Source organism: Perissodus microlepis, chromosome 6 (assembly GCF_051167445.1).
Source record: "Perissodus microlepis isolate ML-2025 ecotype Zambia chromosome 6, ASM5116744v1, whole genome shotgun sequence".
NCBI lineage: Eukaryota > Metazoa > Chordata > Actinopteri > Cichliformes > Cichlidae > Perissodus > Perissodus microlepis.
The window spans coordinates 9410778-9432155 of NC_140466.1; the positions used below are offsets into that span (position 1 = coordinate 9410778).

Sequence of the window (21378 nt, forward strand, 5' to 3'; positions counted from 1 at the left end):
TACTGTGATATGTAATTAAATACACTTACAAGCATCTGAGGCCTAAAATAACCTGTTTAAATCCTGGCAGACTCAAAGGCTGTGTTGTGAGCTGTCATGTTGGGATGGGAAAGTACAGCATATCCTCTGCAAACTATATTAAACTTGTACTACTACAGCATATGAATGACACAGCATGCACAAGATGCCTGAACCTATGACTTTATTCAACAGTTGTGCATCTGTGACATTGACATGAAGGCAAAAGAACAAACTGAACTTGATCAAAAACAAAACAGGAAATGATAGAAAAACCAATGAACCAAGCACAATTTGATCAGTGTTTATAAAACTTGCAGACTATGCAAATCAAACCAGTCTCGCATCTAAAACATGAGGCTATGTGCGTTAACCCAGTTATGATTAACGTTTAAGCAAAAGCACAAATGCAGGATACTTTGTACTTGATATGTGCAGCAAATAATCACACTTTACATTTTTGTCACTGAGGCAGATATGGCTTACTTTTGAAGCTGCAAACAGGAAATAATGTTAAAGAAAAAAAATATAGCTGAATCATTTCAAGCTCCTTTCACTGACAACTACAGGTTGCCAATTTTGATTTCAGAACTTTCAACAGTATGGAAATTAACAAAAATCATTCACGCACAGCAGTGAGGGCAGCTGTGATGCACAGCTGCTTAACCTTAAAATAACTTCAAGATTTAATCATGGCACAATTTACTGTCATTCACCATCTTACATATGTCATTCAAATTTCTCCCTTTGATGCACAAATGATAAATAAGCAATGTTTTCATACAGTTGGCTTCAGTAATTTATGCACATTTATAAAGGAACAAACCTTATTCCCCATCCATGGATATAAAAGCAGAAGCATAAGAATAATGTTTAGTGAGTATGAGCCCATCCAACTGACAATTCAGAGTTTGCACACCCACGCCAAAACTGATGCCAGGCCAAGTTTTGAGTGTAATCAGATCGACAACAGCTGAGATTAAAAACCATCAAACATTTAACTGTTGGGCACAAAGCAACATTGCGAAACCCCAGATTTTCTAAGTGTATGTGGTGGATGCACATGTTGCAAATTAAGCACTTATTCTGCAACTATACTAACACACTGGGTATATTTCCTCTCCCACAGTGAACACCGAGAAGCAGATATTAATCAGTGTTGAGGAAACAAAATGTCACTGAGACCTTGGAGGAAGTGTGAGGCTGATCTGTTCACAGGCTAGCAAGAAAGCATTGTAAATGGCAGTTAATAAATTACTCGTCTGTATTAGGATATGGTAAATCTGTTCAATGAATGCATAGTTGTGTGGAGTCTCCTCCCTCCTCTCTATCTTAAAGGTGGGATCAAAGTCCAATGAACGCTGCTGCAGGCTGGAAACATTTAACCAATTTTTTTACAAACACAAATCTGCTGTATTTGCCTCAATCAGACTTGATTAAATCCAGGGTCCTCACAGTTAGTAAACATGGAAAAGAATAAATTTATGGATAGATAATTTTATGGTTGTATGTAGACTCCCAAGTTTCACAAAATACAACTCCGTCAGAATTTGGCTTTACAGTAGTTTTTCACACTAACAGTCAACTCGCATTTGCTAATTAAATTAATACCTCGTAAACTAGTTGCATCTCCACAGGCTTAATAAATTGAACAAACAAAACAAAACGTATGACCAAATAAGAAAATATAATCAGGCACATACAACCATGAAAATGGCAGTTTTACTTGTGAATTGTTTGTATAAATGCATATCCTCAAGTTCCAACAGATTCATGAGCAACACATTAAATGCCGGCCTCTTCCACTTGTGGCTGTCATAAGCACTCTTCATGTCACATTATGTGACCCTCTTCTACCTCCAGGATCTGCTCATTTGAGGTAAAAGTTGCATCTTTGCACAGGGGTCTAAGGTCAGATTACCCAATCATCAGCACTAATCTCAGCAGTCAGCCTGATGTCTTAAGACCTGATCACAGACCCACCGACGTAAACAGCAGTGTTCCTCTTCTCTAACATGGAGTTGCACTGCTCAGGCTCTCAAATCTGACATCGTTAAATCAGCATGAAACCACATCAATATGATATAGCTCTGCGGGTGTGCAGTGCAACTGCAGTCAGTCCACCGACAGACGAACACCACCTGGCCCATGTGACCTCCCCTCTGTCTCAGTAGCTGGGCGGCTGGTAGCCGGCATCTACCTTGGGCGGGAGGTTTTGGGCAAGAGGAGGCTGCTGTTGGATGTCAGGCAAATTGCTGGGATAGGCTGTATAAGTGGTGGGGGTGTAAGTGGTGGGATTGTAGGAGGTGGGGGCATAGGTTGGAGGATAAGGGGTGGCAATATCCGGCACAGTCTCCGTGTAGGTAGGGATGGCAACATCCTTTATACCATGGCGGAAACGACCCAGGGCGAAGTATGTTAGGATTCCCTGCATGATGAGAATAAAAATGTTGAAGTCATTCAAGCTTCTGTGAAAAATGTGCAAGTAATTAATCACACGAGAGGCCAATGAGCATTTTTTCAGCAATAACAGAAATAATGCAAATTTTACACAAGATTAAAAAATTAATGGGAGACACTCATTATGCACCGATGAGCCAAAAACACTGAGCATTCCTGCCTAAAGTGTTAAACCTCAGTTTTCTGCCAGAAGCAGCTCTGACCTGCTGAGGAATAGAAATACAATTTGAAGGGGCTCTGTGGTATCTGGCACCAAGATGTAAGCAGCTCTTTAGAGTGGACTTATTAGGCTTTTCCTTATCCTCTGTCATAGATATAGGGCTGCCACAAACGATTATTTTGATAGTCGACTAGTCACCGATTATTTTTGCGATTAGTCGACTAATCGGATCACGCATCCATTGGACGTAAAACGTACAGCTTATTGCACCAGCATGCATCTGCTCTTATATAACTATCATTAGCTTACAGCTTTAAGTGTTTAAGGTATGCGCTAACTAAAAATAAAGACAAGATGATAGTTTATTAAATTTTAATGAAGTTTGCAGATTGTTTCGGTGGAGTTTAATAAACCCAGCCGTCTGCTCCTTGCTATCTAAAATATAACAGGACACCGCAGTATATTCTCGAGCATCTCACACTTCTGATAATCAGTTGTCTGCTTGACATTTATTCAGCTGTGTAAAAACTATAACTTTAATCTCAGCCAAACCGATTTACTCAGGAACAAATAAAATACTGAAAAAAGACAAACAATAACATTTTTAAGTTCTCTAAGTGACTTATATATATTTAACCTGAGTTAGTGAAAGATGGCGGTGGGTTTGAAAACGATTTGCCGGGAGTCCGGTGTTCTCACCGGCTCTAGTGAGCCTGTAACCCCGGCTAGCTAACGAGCTAGTGGATAACAGACGTCTCCAAAAACGTCGGAGCGCTTTTGAAAATATGTGGTGTCTTGATAAACTGAGCAGATGTTTGAAGTTTACACAGCTACATTCTCGCCTGAAAATATGTTAAACGTTTATTTTGTGACCCAGAAAGAATAATAAGAGTAACATTAAAACTAACTAGCTGCCGCCATTGTTGGAAACTGAGCAGGGCCGCGCTATGAATTCTGGGACACAGTTTCTTCTTCTCCGGGGTTTAACGGCAGCTGGCATCCTTGTACATGCAGTGCTGCCATCTTCTGTTTCAGTCCGTTATTACACTCTTAAATCCTACTACTTATCCCTGCGTCTTTTGGGATCTTACAAAGCTTCAAACGACGCGTCGACTATTAAATTAGTCGTCGACGATTTTGATAGTCGACGTAATCGTGACTAGTCGACTAATCGTGGCAGCCCTACATAGATACACTGTTATCTTAATTTTAATGAAAAGCTACAAGACTGGGGTTAACAAACACATCTAAGTCTTGGCAAGGGAATCAGTACATTTTCTAAAATGTTAAATCACTCTTTTAAATCAGAAAAAAGTACAACATCAAGTACACAATCAAAATATCTACACAATACTTTCAAAACTAAATTTTACTGAATGATAAAGTGACTAAATCAAAGCCGCAATCCCACTCACCCAGGTGGCGATAGAGAAGAACGAGAAAGCGATGGTGGCACGTGCGGCGTCTTTGGGGATTGAGTGGTCATCGGGAGTTTTACTCCACTGACTGGCCAACAGGCAGAAACACACAAACCACAGGAAGGTCCACACTCCTAAAACAAACATCCAGAGAAACAGACGCACAAATGATCACCTTTTCCTCACTGGATGGAGGAACAAAAGCGTTCAGCTGAAAATACAGATATGAAAAGATAAACAACAGGATTCCTCCGTCTCCATCTGCTCACAGGAAAACGCGCCGTTTTTCCAAACTAACACTCTTTTGTTTTCCTGAAGAATGGCTGACTGTGGAAAGCCGATGTCTGTTTATTTTCATCTGAATATGTGAGGTCATACTCCTCCTCCACCCTGCAGCTCATTCCACGTCTAATGTTGCAATGATGAATGCTGCGTTATGTCAGGGAAACAGTCAGCAGTCTGTCCCAGATTACACCAACACTCAGAGGCTTTCGACATGAAGAAGTTCACACTTTAGGAACAGCTTGAATGCATGAATCACTCGCTTTCTTGCGTTTTTGACGATGGTGGTGAAAACACTTCAATCTATAATCTCCATAAGATGCTCAATTAGTTTATGATGTGATGACTGCAAAGGCTGTAGCCATTTAGCTCATGCCAAGTGGATGCGAGTATCATCTTGAAAGAGAGCACTCCCATCAGGACGCGAATGATTCAGAGAACCAAGTTTAACTGCACATTTAAAATCCCTGAGTTATCTTAAAAAAAGACAAAGAAGCACCATTTCAACAATACGTTTGAGTTTATCTACATCATTAAAATGAATGAAAGAAGAAACATATTTCTGACCTCAAAATCGGGAAATGTTCTGTTATTTTATTGTTTATCTTAATTTGGTGTAGTATGAATGGCAATGTGAGAGCTCTTTATCCGTAGAAAAAAAATAATAAATCTAAAACTTATGTAAACACAGTTAAAATGCAAAAATCTATGCCTTCCACATTGTCCAAAGCCATCCAGTGGGCCAGACTTGAGTCTTTATTGGGCCCATTCTGGTCACTGGGCCTTTATGTTTGACACCCTTGCACTATAGGATTAAAGGTGATCACTAAGCGCTACTTTGTATTAACATGTAGTGACCCTTCCCTCTATGTCAGGAGTGGGTAATTCATATTCCCAAGGACAGATGCTCCAAAGAGAAACAACAGTACAAACAGAGTCGAGGGGTACAGTTCAGTGACTCTAATCAGCAGAGGTGAGGCCCAGGAGATAGCAATCACCTATAGCCACCTGTCAATCAAAGCAGCCATGCCCCAACTTTAACTCTTCACAGAATCCAAATGAGTGAGTTATAAAAAATGGTTTCGCCCTCTTTACAGCTGCTACGAATAGATAAATTACATATAGAGGCTGAAACTATGTTAGCACCAGGCTGTAAACACGCTTCTGCAAACACACCCACCCACTTTGCATCACCACCAATTATTTTGCCTGTCATTGCCTCAGGTTTTTCTGTCAGTCTCTTCTTCCTTGTGCAATCTTTATAAAAATAAACGTTCATGCTCACCTGAGAATCCCAGGTCAGCAATGACAGCAAACCTCCTCTCCTCTGCGTTGCTCATAAAAGGCAGGTAAACGTCCAACACGAGGAAGGCCACACATGCCAGGAAAGCAATCACCCCGATACCGACTGCATAATGACACGCCGAGTCGTTGTGATTGAAGATGCATTTGGCTTCAGCTTCGTAGGGGGTGTTGACATAGCCCTCTCCTGTGATACAGGCAAACACCACCATGGCAAAAATCTACAGAAAAAGAGAAAAGAAGGCGGGCATTAATGAAAACGAATGAAGAGTAAATAAACGTGGAATTGTTGGTAAAAGCTGATGTTTGCACCGCTCAAAATATCTCAAACTAATCAGGGTTCAGACATCCTCCTGGACTCAATTTATGAATGATGTGTAGGGATATCTCAGCCCCGGCAGAGGTGTCCAGTCTTAAGCTGATCTTATTTGACTTAATGTACATATAAACTTGTGACGCTCATAGCGAATTCAATAAGCTAAGAGTCAACAAAAACAGATATTTTTCTATCATGTGTAACATGTGCCGCAAATCCACCATTATAATATTGTTGTTTAAAAATAAAATTCATCCAATGTGATGTTCGGCATGTACAACTGTGCCCTGGAGAGCTACAATAGGCTAGACGGAGATACTGAGCAGTTTAGAGATACTTTAGGTTTGTTAAACCAACAAGTTCTACTTTTTTCTTCGTGGTTTAAAATAGAAGAAAAAAAACCCCCAGAAAACCTGGTAAAAATGCAGCTGCAGCTCTCACTGTCAGCTTCTCACTCGCTCTCTCTTTAACATTTGTCAGGGTTATTGTCAGTTACAGTAACATTATCATCCTTTACTTGTCTCCCATCATGCACACGGTGAAACAGAGACCAGAGGAGAGAAACCAGCATGACTTTAAACGACAGGAAAATGCAGAAATGACTCTCATACCAAACTACAATGACAAAAAAATACAAATAAGTTTTCTTGGTTGTACTATGCATTATTTAAGTAACTGATGAATAGTTACATTTATGTATTTATTTACTTGTTACATTTTGTTTCAGTCATTTTTTATGCCACGTCTGATGTTACCTCATAGTTAGGAATAAAGTTTATGAATTTTACACTGGTATAGGATCGACACTTTGTATTGCCAAGAACCCAACGACATCAGTGTCAGTACTAAAGAAGTGCTGTATCACTGTGTGTCTGTGTCTCTGCATCAAGCAGAGGTTGGATATTTAGAGTGAAGGTCACCAAAATTGGCAAAATGGATGGAAAACAACAATCTGCATTTTAGTTGCTGTTGTTAATAAACATAAAACCAAGAAAAGATCTTCGCCTGTCTTTGGATCTGTGAGTTCAGTGTAGCTTACAGAACGTTGGCGTGCAAATCAAAAATTAAACCTGTTGGGCAAGTAAAGAACTTTGTGCTTTCAAGTGTTATTTGTTTTTCAGACCTTCAAACATGTGAAGGTGTTTAACTCTTTGCAGGCATTACATGACCTTTTCAGCTCCTTCCAGACAGCCATTGTTCTAACTTTATGAAAAATGAAAGTTCCTAGAAAATACGTAATGTGCTGTAGCCATGAAGACAACATGTAAAATACTTTTTTAAGCAGCCAATTCTTCAATAATGTGTTTTTGTATCCAACAGCTGGAAGTAGGATCAAAAGAGGCCTTGTTTTAGAACTCATGTGAGAAAGTTAGCAAACACCCCCAGGTTTGTCTTGTCTTCACACCACATCTATCAAAATGAAATGAGACTATTTAGCAACAACAAAGTCACAAAAGCAGGTGACTTTTGTGGAAAATGGACAAGCTACATAATTATAACATAACATCTTTTCTTACTATCAACCCCTGAAATATGGATTTTCCTTCATGTTAGTATGTGGAGTGTTTATTCCCTCTGACAGGCTGTCCCGTGGTTGGCTTCTCTGTGCTCTGGTTACCCACCTAACCATGTGACCTACTTCTGAGTGCAGCTGCCTGCCATGTGATTCCTGAGATGCCACTAGCTCCCTAACATTGCTTATAATGAGATCTGGGAGGAGGACAGAGAGAGACTGTTTAACTGGTGGGAAGGGAAAGAAGGCCAAACTCCTGCTGGTGGGATGAAACCAACGATACAGAAAATGAGCTGCAGACAGACACATTGGAGAAGTGAAAAGCGGGGAGGGGGGGTTCCCTAAAATGGAACAAAAGTAAGACAGGGACTTTCAGAGGAGTAGATGGAAATTTTTGTACATTTTTAAAAGAACAGAAAGTGTTTGTCCGATGAATAACAAATGTCAAACTGACGCACAAGTGTCACATGTTGATTTGAACTTTCAGTTGTCAATAAGCAACACAAATAAGATTTGTTTGGATGACTTGTTTTTGCATTAAACCTAAATGACACGCATTTAGTTACATAAATATACTGCAAATATACTGTTTCAAGGAAGGTGTAGCCGCTTTTAATGGCCAGGAGCGAGTGTATGCCCTTTTTTTGTTTCAGGTAAGGCTGTTATAGCCCTTCCACCCAAAAAGCAAACAAACAAACAAAAAACCCAAAACAAACAGGTGTGCAAAAATATGTAACAATACAAGTGATCAAAATAACAAAAATATAAAGACTCTGTGGAAAAGAAACAACTGAACATACCCTTTATACAGGAAATGTCTTTAGTTTGTGGTCAGATTGGTCAAAACTGTTATTTAAACAACAGTTGCTGTTCATACTTAGAAAGGTCTCTCAATTATATCCAATTATAAGTGCAAACTCAGGAAGGCATGCAGGAAGTTTGCCCTGGAGAAGCTACGAAAAGCAGTAAGATGACTGAATGTAAGGTGAGTCATATTTACTAAGAAAACTGGTATAAAATAGGAAGATAAATTCCACAATCATGTTGTTGGAAAGTTCTGAGGAACTGGAGGCGGTTCGCACTTCTCCTTTTCCCATGTTTTGGAGCACACTATGTGGTAATGCGGTATTCCAATAAAGGTTAAACTGTGTTGAATGATATTGCAAAAGTTTTTGTATTAAAAAAAATATTTGCCTAGTTACAACAGCCGGGCAACATATTCCATTCACTGGTACACAATTCATTCGTTACACACAATCCTGCAATAAATGCCAGCGTTAATGGAAAATGAAAAAAAAGTTAAATAAAAACTATGATAACACTGGTCCCAGGACCAGGTGTGCTCCTCTTTTGTGCAATCACACATGCAGGTGTCATTTTCTAAGATTAAAATCACCAGAGATACACAGTGATCCAGCCTGGAAGAATCTGAGATGAGCACAGCTGCACTGCATATGTGTGCGAGTCAGAGGGGGAGATCAGTAGCACACATTCATCAAGCATAACAGAGTAGGGGGTGTCACCTTACCTGCCTGTTAGCCCCTGTTTACCACTGACACACACATGCACACAGACAACATCTACAGCCAAGGGCACAGTCTGTCCTCATCTGCCACACTAAAAACTGTTCACTCTGCAGGTTAATGTGTGCGCTCGTCTTTGCCCGGGCCTGTCCTGCACGGGAGAATATTAATTTTCATTTACAAAGCACACGACAGTCAAGCTTAGTACATTCTGTGGAGATGTAGTAGCTCGATTTCAACTAGGAAGTGTTCAAGGACAGAAAACGGTCCTTCGGTGTCTGCTTCAGTCACTCAGGGTTGCACAACAGTATGTTTTTCACTATATCAACGGTCTCATTGAGATTCATTTAGGACTTTGCACATAACACATTCTGCGTGCCTTAAGATTTACCCAGCAACAGGTGATTAGGGCTGTAAAAGTTCCGAGAACTTTCTCTCAGCACGATTTCCCCTTTTTAATGCAAACACCACCTACTCTGTCGCTTCAGCCTCGAATAATAAAGACTTTTAAAAACATCGACTTCCATCCGCTGTGTGAAGTGAAATTATGAGAATGTAATCTCGTGGATTATAAGGAGATAATTATTAATGCTGATATCTGGTAGGTAGCGTTTTCCCGGAAGTGCAGTTTTCAGTCAGCAGCAGCGGGGGTGACCTGCGGCGCTGTCACGGAGAGTCTTGCTGTAAATACGACGCCCGCCGGAGGAAGCGCACAAAGCTGCCCGCTGTCCCGTATTAACAACATATCTCATCTCTTTACCTCTGTGCGCGGACTTGCTCACATACCCCGCTGGACCTTTAGTTTCAAACACAAACAGCACTCACCCAGCTGAGAAAGCGCACGATGGTCTGAGGCTGGCGGATAAACTTGTAAAAGTCGAAACCTCCTCCTGCGAGCGCAGCTCCGTACGCACTTACACCGCCCGTCTCCTCCATGTCTGCCATTCAGCCGATCCTCCGGCGCGAGTAGACCTAAGGGGAAAGCAACGCTCCGGTCACAGTCGACTAAAACTACCAGCTACCGCCGCCTCCTTCACTCAAGTGGGACCAGCTCGGAGACACCTGAGCTAGCGGCTGTGCGCAGAAGGGGCGGGGCTACACAGAAAACTGTGGCCAAGTTACTCTGCAGCGGGAAATACGTCGTAACAAAACTTGGTGGCGAAGTAACTATCAGCTACTGTGATTGGTCCGCTCAGAATTACCGACGCTTACTGCGCGTTTTCGGCTATTTTTTCACTGGAGTCTTCAGCGAGAGAACAACAACCATCGCGATAATACGATCATAACAACTATAAGAATGATAATAATAACAGCGTCAACATAAGGACTCAAAAACGCAGACAAACTATCAGAACTGATGAGATATGGAAACGCTAGCGGGACAAATAAGTTTGCCTCTGAAAAACAAACAAACAAACAAAAAAAACAACACACACACACACACATTCATACATCCCATTACTTCAAGTACTTTTTGCACAACCCATTGTTGCACTTTTCTGCTGCACTGTTGTGTGTCTCTATCGTTCAATGTTTGAACACTTGCACTTCATGTAGTTCTGTGTGGACTACATGAAGTGTCACACACACACATACTTGCCTTTTATATCTAAGTGAGGAAATCTAATTGACATAATGCGTTCCCTAAACCTAACCATCAAAAATGAATGCCTAACCTTTAGCCTAAACCTAACAAGAACCTATCTCTGACACTAAAACCACATTTTGACCGTCAAAAATGCCTTCAAACTTGTGTGGCTCAGAAATTGGTTGGTTACTTATATTAGTAGATAGACCGTAGTGAACATGATTTATGAAGGGGTTATACATAAAATAAAGAAATAACTTGTTTTGAAGTATTTTTTAACTCTGCATATTTGTGCCAATATTGTCATCAGTCCAGTCATTTTTGGTTACTTCCAGTAAGTTTTTAGAACTGTGATGTTATATTTGTTACAGTTTCTGCTGCCCCCTTGGCTAGATCTCTCTTGAAAAACAAATTTTTAATGCCAATGACACTTTTTACCCAGATATATAAAGAATATATAAAAGTCTGGTTGCAGCAGCTGCTTTTTGATAGGAATGCTCTTTCTGGTGTAACAGAGTTAGAAAATAGCTTAATGAATTTCCTCAAAATTGATGTGCTTTGTGAATAGTTGGAGCCACCTGGTGGACAAACACAGCAACAGCAACTGTTAAGGTTCCAAATTGCTGCACAGCGCATGCCTCAGCAAAGGAAAAAAAACTCCCAAGCTGGTGGTAGGTGCTAGTGAGCGATACTGTTGTCAATTTTGTATGTGTATTAAGGAAAACATTCTTATAGTGGTAATTGTCAACATGTATTTTGATTGTAAGCAGTACTAGCATGTATCCTGAAAGTTACAGGCATTTTGATGCATGGGTAGTAACTTTATTCACGAGTAGCACTTTTAGTTAGCATGCTAAGCTAATACTCGTTAGCTAGTCGGGTGCTTTTTGACTTGCACTCAGCTCTAATGCTTCTCTATGGGATTGTAATTGTTCTAATTCTTTTTAACAGAACTGAATGTTGCAGTTGCTTTGCACACTGTTAATGAAGACTGTGTGCTGTTTTCTTTGTACCAGGTAGGCACTGTTAAGTATAAGTTTTAATTGATGCTGTTGTATAGAAAAAAATAAATAAATAATACTGCTACTATACGATCACAGGTTTGGTTTCAGCTAGAACTTTTAAAAGAAAGACTTTATTGATGTTGTGTTGTATAAATATATCTTAGTCATTTGTTAAGTGTTATGTTTGGAAAGAAAAAGGAAAAAAAACTCCCAAGCTGGTGAACTGAATGTTGCAGTTGCTTTGCACACTGTTAATGAAGACTGTGTGCTGTTTTCTTTGTACCAGCTGCCAGAATAAAGAGGGAGCCCAGAGTAAGGGCAAGTCCAGCGTTGCAGTGCCGTCCTTTCTACATGGGCATATCACACCACTTGCACAATAGACTCACAGAACAGCAACAGCTACACTGGCTCTAAATTACTTGATGTGATCGATATTTAGTGATATGACCAGTGTTGGGTAAGTTACTTTAAATTAGTAACTTAGTTACATTACTAGTTACTTCTATCAAAAGTAACTCAGTTACTTCAAGTTACTCGTTACTTTCAGAGTAACTAGTTACTAGGGAAAGTAACTTTGGTTTTACTCAGAATTCTCTTGTTAATGTGTTGCTTCCGTAACTGGATACCCAGCCAGACTGCCAGTCTTCTAGCTTGCTTACTTGCCACAAGTGCACTGTGCCACCTACCAATAGAAAGGAAAAAAATAATGTGCACACTTCCACGAGAGAAATCCCATGCCTGGACCGTCGTTGACCGCCGCATGATTCTAGCCTGCTTTTTACATCCAACACAAAAACTGCAGTCGTGGTGCTTTCGATTGTACTCAGAACTCGGAAATTCTGCCTTCTGAATAGGAAGATGTAGGTAACACCAGACTGCAGATGAGCTGCTTACAGGGCTGGACTGGGACAAAAAAAAATCGTCCCGGGCATTTTGACTAGAGACCGGCCCACCATTATAGGAAAAATCATAAAGCCTTTGAATGAAAACAAACGCTGTTGTGACAGTGATGTACACTGTTCTGATGGTATATATGCATTAATCTATCAATCGTTTGTTGTAAGACTCAGATAATTATTTTTTTTTAAAAGCGAGACATTTTAAATGAGAATAAGAAAGAAAAGTATTTCCTTGTGCCCCCCTCTCCCTGTTAATGCCCTACCTGCCCCCCTGGCAACACTTTGCTAGACCCACCCCTGCACAGTTATCAGCTGTCAGCTAAGTAAAAAAAGGATCCTGGTGTTATTTGTCTCTCAGAAACAGTTCATAACTTCCCTTCAACTCATTCATGTCACCTAAAAGGTAAACCTGTTTCTCCATCACCTGTTCAGCTCTGATGATTCAGTAAGGACATCTCCTGGTTTCATCTTTATGTTTCCATCTCACCAGATAACCAAACGGATATCATGACCAGCAGCTTTACAGCTGTGGCTCCAGCAAACATCAGCTGATAGTAGAAAGTAATATTAAATAAATTCTAACAACAGCTGATCAAGCTTAAACGTGCTGCTGTTGTTTAGCGCGACATCCGCTGGTTTCCTCTTTCTGGCGCAAAGTGGGCCATAAATAAACAAGAGAGAAAAGCCGATCAGCTGATCATTGATCAGTTTCATGATTGAAGTAGAAACAGGAGAGGGAGGGGGAGAGAATGAGAGAAGAAGAGGCAGCTGTGCAGCGTAAACACAGAATAAATCCAGCTTTGTGTCTTTTTCATTGTAGCTGAAGTCCGGGACAAAATGTTCCTTTTCACCTCAATACGAAACCCGTAATATTTTCTCTGAATACGAGACGATTCTGTTTTTTACGGGACAGTTGGCAACTCTAATAATTAACCGTATGAACAAAATAAAGTTCAACATCAGTAACATAGCACCCACCCAGCTGTATAGAAACTCCGTCATGCTAGCTAGCACGCAGTACGAAAAAGTCAGCACAACGAAAATAAACTCCACCTAAACTTGATTTATATGTGACTCAGATACACTGCAGGTCATAACTTCTTACCTGAAGTTCAGTTCACCTGATACTCGGACCGGCGGCTGCTTCGGGTCTCTCCTCTTGCCTCCCTTTTCCTTCATCCACCTGCTGGCCTCCACCACTTGCTAATGTTATTGAATCTGTGGAAGCTCCGCGGTAGCCACCACACGAAGTAACGAATAACGAGCCTATTTAAATCCCAGTAACGAGTAACGCGTTCCTGGTTTTGGCATAATAACTAGTTACCGTGCTCGTTACCACAATAATAACGTAGTTACTGTAATGCGTTACTTAATAACGCGTTAGTCCCAACACTGGATATGACTCACCTATTTTTGACAGATTTTAAGTCAAAAAGCCATTTATAAAAGCTTAAATTCCCTCAATCATTTTTTGGCAAATACCGCCATGGAGGTAATGGTGTAGGGGTCATGTAGATTTCCCACTGAAGCATAATTCAGGAATGACCCTGTTTACCCGTTAAAGCTCTACACAGGTTCCCTGCAGAAATCTTCATTTTCTGAGAGCCATTACTTACCAGAATTTCTAGAACTGGACCAATTACACCTCTTATATATAACTGAGCACTCAAAGCGCTCTTATACAATTTGCCTCATTCACCGATTCACACAAGCACTTTTTTCTGTGCTTTTCATCTAGCATTCACACTCTGATAGATGCAGCAGAGCAGACTGGAGCAGACAACCAACCTTCAGATTGATAGGTGACATGCTCTAGCTCCTGAGCTACAGCCACCCCAATGTATCAAATATGTATTCAATGTTAAATGTATGTTTTGTTTTATTTTAATGTAGTGCATTTTTATTCCAGGTGTGGTGAGGCTAAGAATAAAGAAGCTTATTTCAGACACAAAAGAAAGCCAACTATAGGTCAAAATCTTGTGTTATTATCTGAAAATTTCACAGCAATGACACACAATTTAAGTTATTATCTAATTTAGAAAAATACATTTTAGATATTTGAATTTTTAAAAAAGTAGATAATAACCCCAGATTTTTACTCATAGACGACGTATAGGTGGCAAAAAAAAGTATTTTTTTCCAGTGGTAGATACAACCTTTCACAAATGGCGGCAACATTGTGCAGAACAGAAAGTGTGCAAAGTTTCTATAAAACATTTTAGAAACAAATTGATTATTTGTCAAGTAACCAAGTGGTTTTACTGACTATAATGGCCATAAGCTCATTCATGTACACTTTCCTTCATGTATGACTAAAATTCATACACTTTATAATGTAGTCAATTATGTGTTTCAAAAGTCTTTATCCAGAAATGAGTTAAGACAAACACGAACGTACAAACGAAAGATGATTTATTTAGAGAATTCTTGTATTAAACGTTTTACCATTCCACCCCCCCCCAAAAAAAATAAAATAAAATTGCTATGCTAAATTATATGCTATCATCATTTTTCACACCAAAATATAGATGAACTGATAACTTTGTAATAGTTTGACCAACAAATAATTACAATAAAATCATCATAGCCCAGCTGTGTTTTCATCCTTTCTTCTATTTCAGACACAGTCTAAACAAATTTGTTGTTTTTAAATATGTAATATTTAATATTTTCTGCAACACTCGGAGCTTGCTATATCCTGGTCTGTTAGCCAGTTTTCACTGCAAAACATTACAATGTAGAGGATACGAGTGAAAATGATGATACAAATAAACAAACCAAACAAACACATAACTTTCCTTAATCCGTGCATACAAATCACCCAATTCCTGTAAAGCACAAAGAAAAGCCGTGGAACAAGTAAACTGACAAACTCATGTTAGAAAACAATTTTGCAATCAAAAAATATCACACAGGCACATATAAATATACAACTGGAGTCAAAAATGATTCCACTGGTTAAAGAGTTCTTTCTTTTTTAATTTTGTTTCCCTCATCCTCATCAGTATTAAACTTGGCACCTCTGACTTAACTTCTCCTTCACAATGTTTTACAGATAACTGGTAAAAGTGCTCATTCTGTAAGGACGCTGCAGCACTGACCAAATGTTTATTTCACTACAACAGTTCACGTTTAGAGAGCAAACATCCACGTAGTTCTTTAAACTGGTTCATCCTTCAAAGTCTTCTTCTGAATCTGAGGCCATTCATCTTTAGAGGATTCAGATGCCTGAGGGGAGAAAACAAACAAAATACTTCAACGGCTTGTTTATCTCTAACTGGGTGACGTAAGAAACTTATCTGGCCTCACCTGATCGAATTCATCCTCTCTCGCTGCTTTCAGCAGATCAGAATCATCACTGTGGACTGAAAAGTCCTATAAGAAGACATTATTGAGTGGTGCTTACTGTGCTGGGAGTAAAGTGGTACAATACAATCAGTATGTCATTGAATGCACTAAAGAAATCGCCACTTACCAGCTCGTCCTCATATACAGCTTTGCTTCTCTGCATCTCCAAGCTCCACCTGCAAAGAGACAAAATGCACATGTAGGCTATAGCTGTCTTAGGAATGATTAAGTGTGCAAGCACAGACATTTTTACAGTCCCGTACAAGGGAAGGAGAGAAAGGGGTGTGAAAAAAGTAGCCAAATTCAAAACAACTACAGTTACTTTAATACCCCAAAGTGATTCAATCCCCACAGACTTCCATGTTATTCATTTTATTTCATTCATTATTCATATCTTAAACTGCTGTTAGGTTGTTGAAAGCTGACCCATTTTAGTGAAGTCAAAAATAAGTAAGTAGCATTTCATGTGACGTTTTTATAAGACACATTGATCACTTGTTTCAGTTCCATTATCATAAAAAACCCCCCCAATTTTTCCAAATTCCCAAACCACAGTACCCCATGTTCAATCTTAGCTCCCCAAATCTAACATGTCATTAAAGACAGGATCACAAATGTACTCATAGCTCTCTGGTAACCCTGTGATGGTGAGTCTTAACTGTAGACAAGAAGGGTGTAGCATCTAACATACAGTAGAGTTTTTCCCTTGATAGCTTTAATATTTAACCACAAACAAATAAGAATCTAGGCTTGAACATTACATTCATTGTTGCTGTTCTTTGAAAAGCTGCTGTGCTGCAAAAGGAAAACAGGAAGCGGGGCAACTTTACTTTGTTACTTATAGTCCACCATTGTTTCTTTCAGTGGCCTATGGTGGATAACACCCCAATAAAAACAAAGAAAAACTTGACTCTGGAGGAAGTAGCACAGTTCCCTTCACATAGGAAGCATTGACATTATAGTTACTATACTTTTCAGCATTTTCAGAATTAAACAAAGAAATAACTCACAGAGACTTTTCTCCATACTGCCTCTTCCCTGAAACGAAAGTGAATAATGTTATTTCTCAGCAGCAAATGCAAAGGCTGCAAAACGAGATGAAAGAAAAAGCATCTGTACTCACTGAAAATCACTCCAATCCAGCAACAAGCAGACATCAGGAAAATCAAAAAGGCAAAACTTCCAAATACGACTCCCACTACAAAGTCAGGAATGCGGTTCAGCACTAGAGGGGGAGGAAGATGAAGAGATGATTCAAGCTGTCACCTGGTATCTGTATGTTTGACTCAAATCAACTGTACCTTCTTTATCCAAATATCGCCTCTTGCTGCTTATGGCGGTGCTGTTGTCGAAGCTGTCTGATACTTCACAGTGGTACGTCCCGGCGCTTTCCCTCCCCACAGGTAGCAGGAGTATCGATTGTTGTGGCATCTGGTCCACCACATAGTAATAGGTTCCTCGATCCTTTAGGAGGGTTTTGTCGTGGAACCACTGATAGTGTGGATGTGATCCCTTCTCCACTTTGCAGTAGAACCTCAGGCCAGTTACAGCGTAGTTTTCTCCAGTGTCGTAGTCATAATGCATTGTCACAGGTCCACTAACAGGGACTGTTGGATGCCAGAAAGGGATGTCAAGACAAATAGATGTTAACCGTAAAAACACATGCTTATCTCAGTAATTTGTTAACAGTTTTAAAAACATACCAACATGCAAGGGCAACCACTGACTGTATGTGGTCTGTTCTCCGTTGCTCGCATGGCATCTGAGAAAGCCTAAGTGGCGGTCCAAGACCAAAGGAAGCTTAAACACGGAATGTCTCTCTTCCACTGTCATGTTGATGACCTGCTCTTTCTCACGGTACAGCGAGTAGGTGATAGGCAGATCTCCTCGTGTTGAGTTACAGACAACTATCGCAAAATAATTTTGGGGCTCTTCCTTTAACACAGTGAAGGAGATGTCAGGGGTTGACACAAACTCTGAAAGAAGAGTAAGAAGAGTGATGTTATTTTGTTGATCTGCTGTCATAAAAACAAACCATGATGAATTTACAAAAACATGACCAGAAGGATTTTTCCCCACAAAATGAGTGCTAACCTTTGACTGTGATTTCAATTTCAGAGCTGTTGGAGGTGAAGACTGTTTTGTTGAAGACGTTGGTAGCCACACACTTGTAGGAGCCACTGTCTTGAGGATTTGTTCTGAGGGTGACAAAGAAAACTATTCCTGTAATATTTGAATTTATTGTTTCCATAGACTGTACAGGAAAAATAGGTGTCAATATATGGCCAGCAGGGGGCGACTCCTCCAGTTACATAAAAGAAGTCTAGAGGAGTTCTAGAGTCTATGAGAGATTGACTCTTAAATCATTTTCTGATAAGTTTATGGTCTAATCACACTAGTTTCAGGTCCCTGTTAGTTCCTGTTAGAGTCAAAAGAAGAATATCAGGTATGCTTTAGGGTGGGCCTACCTGGTAAATTAAAAACATTGTATCTGTCAAAACATTTGTTCTGAATGACTGTTTCGTAAATTAGCTGATGATTTCTTAATCAGTCTTAAATGATAATTCTTAATGGTTATGCAATGTTTTCTCTTGTATATACTGACAAACAGCAACATCTACGGTGGTCCTGAGAGGCCAAACGGACTGCAACTTAAGAAAACACCAGCAACAAGAAAAACGCTGCAAAAGCACACAAAACACAACGGAAATAGGAAAAAAGAAAACATAAATAGGAAGAAACTGATTTCCAAAAGCACAAGGGAAGTGTTTCTGGGGAGACAATAAACCGACGGACCAGTTGCAGGAACCAAAATATGCTAAGAATTGTGCTGGGAGACACTTAAAATAAGTGGAGGATCTATCGGTTTTGTGAGGAAAGAGTGTTAGCCTAACTATTAGCCTAAAAATCCATCATCAGTATTATATGAATCATGATAAAACACACCTACCATGTTTTGGGTTCCTGCAACTGGTCCGTCGGGTTATTGTCTCCCCAGAAACACTTCCCTTGTGCTTTTGGAAATCTGTTTTTTCCTATTTCTATTTTCTTTTTTCCTGTTTCCGTTGTTGTTTTTCCTATTTTGGTTGTGTTTTGTGTGCTTTTGCAGCGTTTTTCTTATTACTGGTGTTTTCTTAAGTTGCAGGCCTCTCAGGGCCACCGTAAAACATCAGACATTTTGGCCCATTCTTCTTTAAAATACTACTTGATTTCATTGACTTTTAGTAGTATTCATTTACGCACAGCCCTTTTAAGGTCCTGCCACAACATTTAAATCAGAGGTGTGGACTTTGTGCATTCGCAGCACCTTGATTCTTTTCTTTTTCAGTCATTCTGTTGTAGATTTGTATGTATGCTTGGAATCATTACATGACCCAGTTTGGGCAAAGCTTTAGCTGTTGGACAGATGGCCTCACATTTGACTGTGCAATACTTATAGGTGTTCATGAACAACTCAATGACTGAAAACATCTGTCGTTGCAAAACCAGCCCAAATCATCAGCTCTCCATCGTGCTTGACAGTGAGTATGAGCTGTTGGCTGTGTTTGTATTTCACTAAACTTAAACTTGGTCGCACTTGGTGATGATCAGGTAATCGAGTGCATTTGATTTGCAGCACATGGCCGTGACTTGAGTGCACAGTTTATGTTGTTTTCTCAGTCAGTGTTTAACATATCTTGAATGATTTGTACATCACAGAAGAAAAGAGGCTGCAGCATCTTGTTTACTTTAAGTTTGTCATATATGATTTGTGCCACTGATAATTTTCAGGACAGGTTCTTCAGAGAAACTTTTTATGATACATTTTATGATACTGTTTGTGTTTTCCTTCATGAGCAGAAAATTCATTATAATTCTTTGCAAATAAACTTATTAGTTCTTTTTTAAAACATTATTTGTGTATGGACAAAACAAAGGGCACATGTCAAGTTAAACTAAACTAATTCAATTTTTATTTCCAACTAGTATTTTTCCCCAAATATCATAATACAAATTTAATTACAGTGAGGATTTTACAGTGAGGTACAATCAGTTTTTAGATAATCCTACGCTGTCAGAAGCTCAAATGTAAGTGGACTGTTGATTATTAGTAACATGCACCTGCTGGATTGCTTCATTTGATTGTCACTAACCTGTAGATCGTGAGCTGGTTGTCATAAATATGACGGAGGGAAGACGGCGATACAAACTGATCATTGTGCAGCCATTTGTAGGAGATATAATTTCCAGCGCTAAGTTGACAGATTAGCTGAAGTGTTTCTCCCTCAAAGAAGTCATCTGGACCAGAATTGATGATCTGTGCACCTTTCACCGGCTCTGCAGGACAGACACAAGAACAGGCTGAGATCCTGGTGCACTTTCTGAACAACAGTAATGCTTATTGATACTGACTACTTTTTCCCCAAACTTCAGCCCCCAACTTCAAAAACAAAAGCAGTTATGTTTTTTTTTTTATATACCCAAAGCACTGGTGAAACACAATAAAACAGTTTTATTAAAAAAATAATTAAAAGAGAATAAAGACAACACAGAGTGATAGTCAGCAACTGTTTATATGCATATAAATAAAGGGACTCACCGATAACCTTTAAATAGTGTAGGTTGCTGGATGTGGAATTAATATGAGAGATAGAGCGGTTTTGTACGCTAGCCACACACTTCAGATAGCCGTCATAACGCTTTTTGATAACCATGGGAATGTTTGCAGCCTCCCCTTCCAGTGAAGTGGATTCACCCAATACCTTTTTGGGGTCATCCTCCCTGTAAAAAGGGTAGTAATTAGAAAAATGTCATCATTTAATGTAATGTGTCTCACCACCGTGGTTAAATTGAATGTACCCACTTAAATATCTGCAGCAGGATTTCGTGATTTATCGGGTGATTCGGTACTTCACATTGAAACTCTTCATACTTTTCCACCAAAGCCTCATTGGGGCCATACAGTTGTGGATGCCCCAGAAAAAACTGACCTATGAAAAATAGAAAGAAAGACAATGAAAATATCACAAAAAGAATCAACAACAACACAATTAAAATACACACATACAAACAGTAACGCTCACTTACTGCTTTCCTTGAAGCAGCAGCACAACCCTGCAGGGATGAAAAAAGAGAAAGAAATTAAAGAGATTAGAAGATTTTAACATTGCGAAATATTAAGTTTACTGTGGTTCCCTTTGTGTTGCTTACCCAGAATGACCACAAAGAAGGAAGCAAGCATCTTCTGGAAAAACAACAGACTTTAATACAACATTAGTCCTTGAAAATTATTACAGGGAGCTGCTGTCAGACACAAGTGTGACAGTTGTCAGTTTTAAACTGTGTGTTTAGGCAATGCATGTGGAAAAGTACGCACACACCCTCTTAGAAACATGTGCAAATAACTGATAGTGTTACTCTGGTCTGGACCTCCCTGCCTCTGTCATATCAGCTAACTAACTGGTGTTGTTTGCTATGAATGTCACGTGAAACACAGTGTAAAGTAAAACTGAAAGTAAGATGTGTTTTTGCATTATTTTAATTAAAAAAAAAAGCAAAAACATCAGA

At 39.5% G+C, this 21378-nt stretch overlaps 2 protein-coding genes across 2 annotated transcripts; both read right to left on the minus strand.

The window, feature by feature from the left end:
• Positions 1-185: 185 nt before the first annotated feature.
• On the minus strand, positions 186-10131 carry syngr2b (synaptogyrin 2b). The gene is made up of 4 exons (XM_084930594.1): positions 9818-10131; positions 5624-5861; positions 4054-4190; positions 186-2446 (listed from the first exon to the last, which is right to left on the minus strand). Exons 1-4 carry the CDS (start codon positions 9935-9937, stop codon positions 2186-2188), a joined length of 756 nt encoding a protein of 251 aa, XP_084786720.1. The 5' UTR covers positions 9938-10131; the 3' UTR covers positions 186-2185.
• Positions 10132-14878: 4747 nt separating this feature from the next.
• LOC146385044 (platelet endothelial cell adhesion molecule) lies at positions 14879-21126 on the minus strand. The gene is made up of 13 exons (XM_084930582.1): positions 21022-21126; positions 20899-20925; positions 20675-20801; positions 20411-20592; positions 19965-20148; positions 17926-18029; positions 17535-17807; positions 17133-17438; positions 16955-17056; positions 16842-16869; positions 15959-16007; positions 15793-15858; positions 14879-15711 (listed from the first exon to the last, which is right to left on the minus strand). The coding sequence occupies exons 1-13, from the start codon at positions 21050-21052 to the stop codon at positions 15643-15645; spliced, it is 1548 nt and encodes a 515-aa protein (XP_084786708.1). The 5' UTR covers positions 21053-21126; the 3' UTR covers positions 14879-15642.
• Positions 21127-21378: the final 252 nt, after the last annotated feature.

Coding starts and splice junctions, on each gene's coding strand:
- syngr2b (XM_084930594.1), bottom strand. CDS start 9,937: ATGGCAGACATGGAGGAGACGGGCGGTGTAAGTGCGTACGGAGCTGCG. Junction 5,862..9,817: donor TCGTGCGCTTTCTCAGCTGG/GTGAGTGCTGTT, acceptor CTTTTTCTGTAG/ATTTTTGCCATGGTGGTGTT. Junction 4,191..5,623: donor TGCTGACCTGGGATTCTCAG/GTGAGCATGAAC, acceptor TGTTTGTTTTAG/GAGTGTGGACCTTCCTGTGG.
- LOC146385044 (XM_084930582.1), bottom strand. CDS start 21,052: ATGCTTGCTTCCTTCTTTGTGGTCATTCTGG. Junction 18,030..19,964: donor AACCAGCTCACGATCTACAG/GTTAGTGACAAT, acceptor TGTCACCCTCAG/AACAAATCCTCAAGACAGTG. Junction 15,859..15,958: donor CTGTATATGAGGACGAGCTG/GTAAGTGGCGAT, acceptor GTCTTCTTATAG/GACTTTTCAGTCCACAGTGA.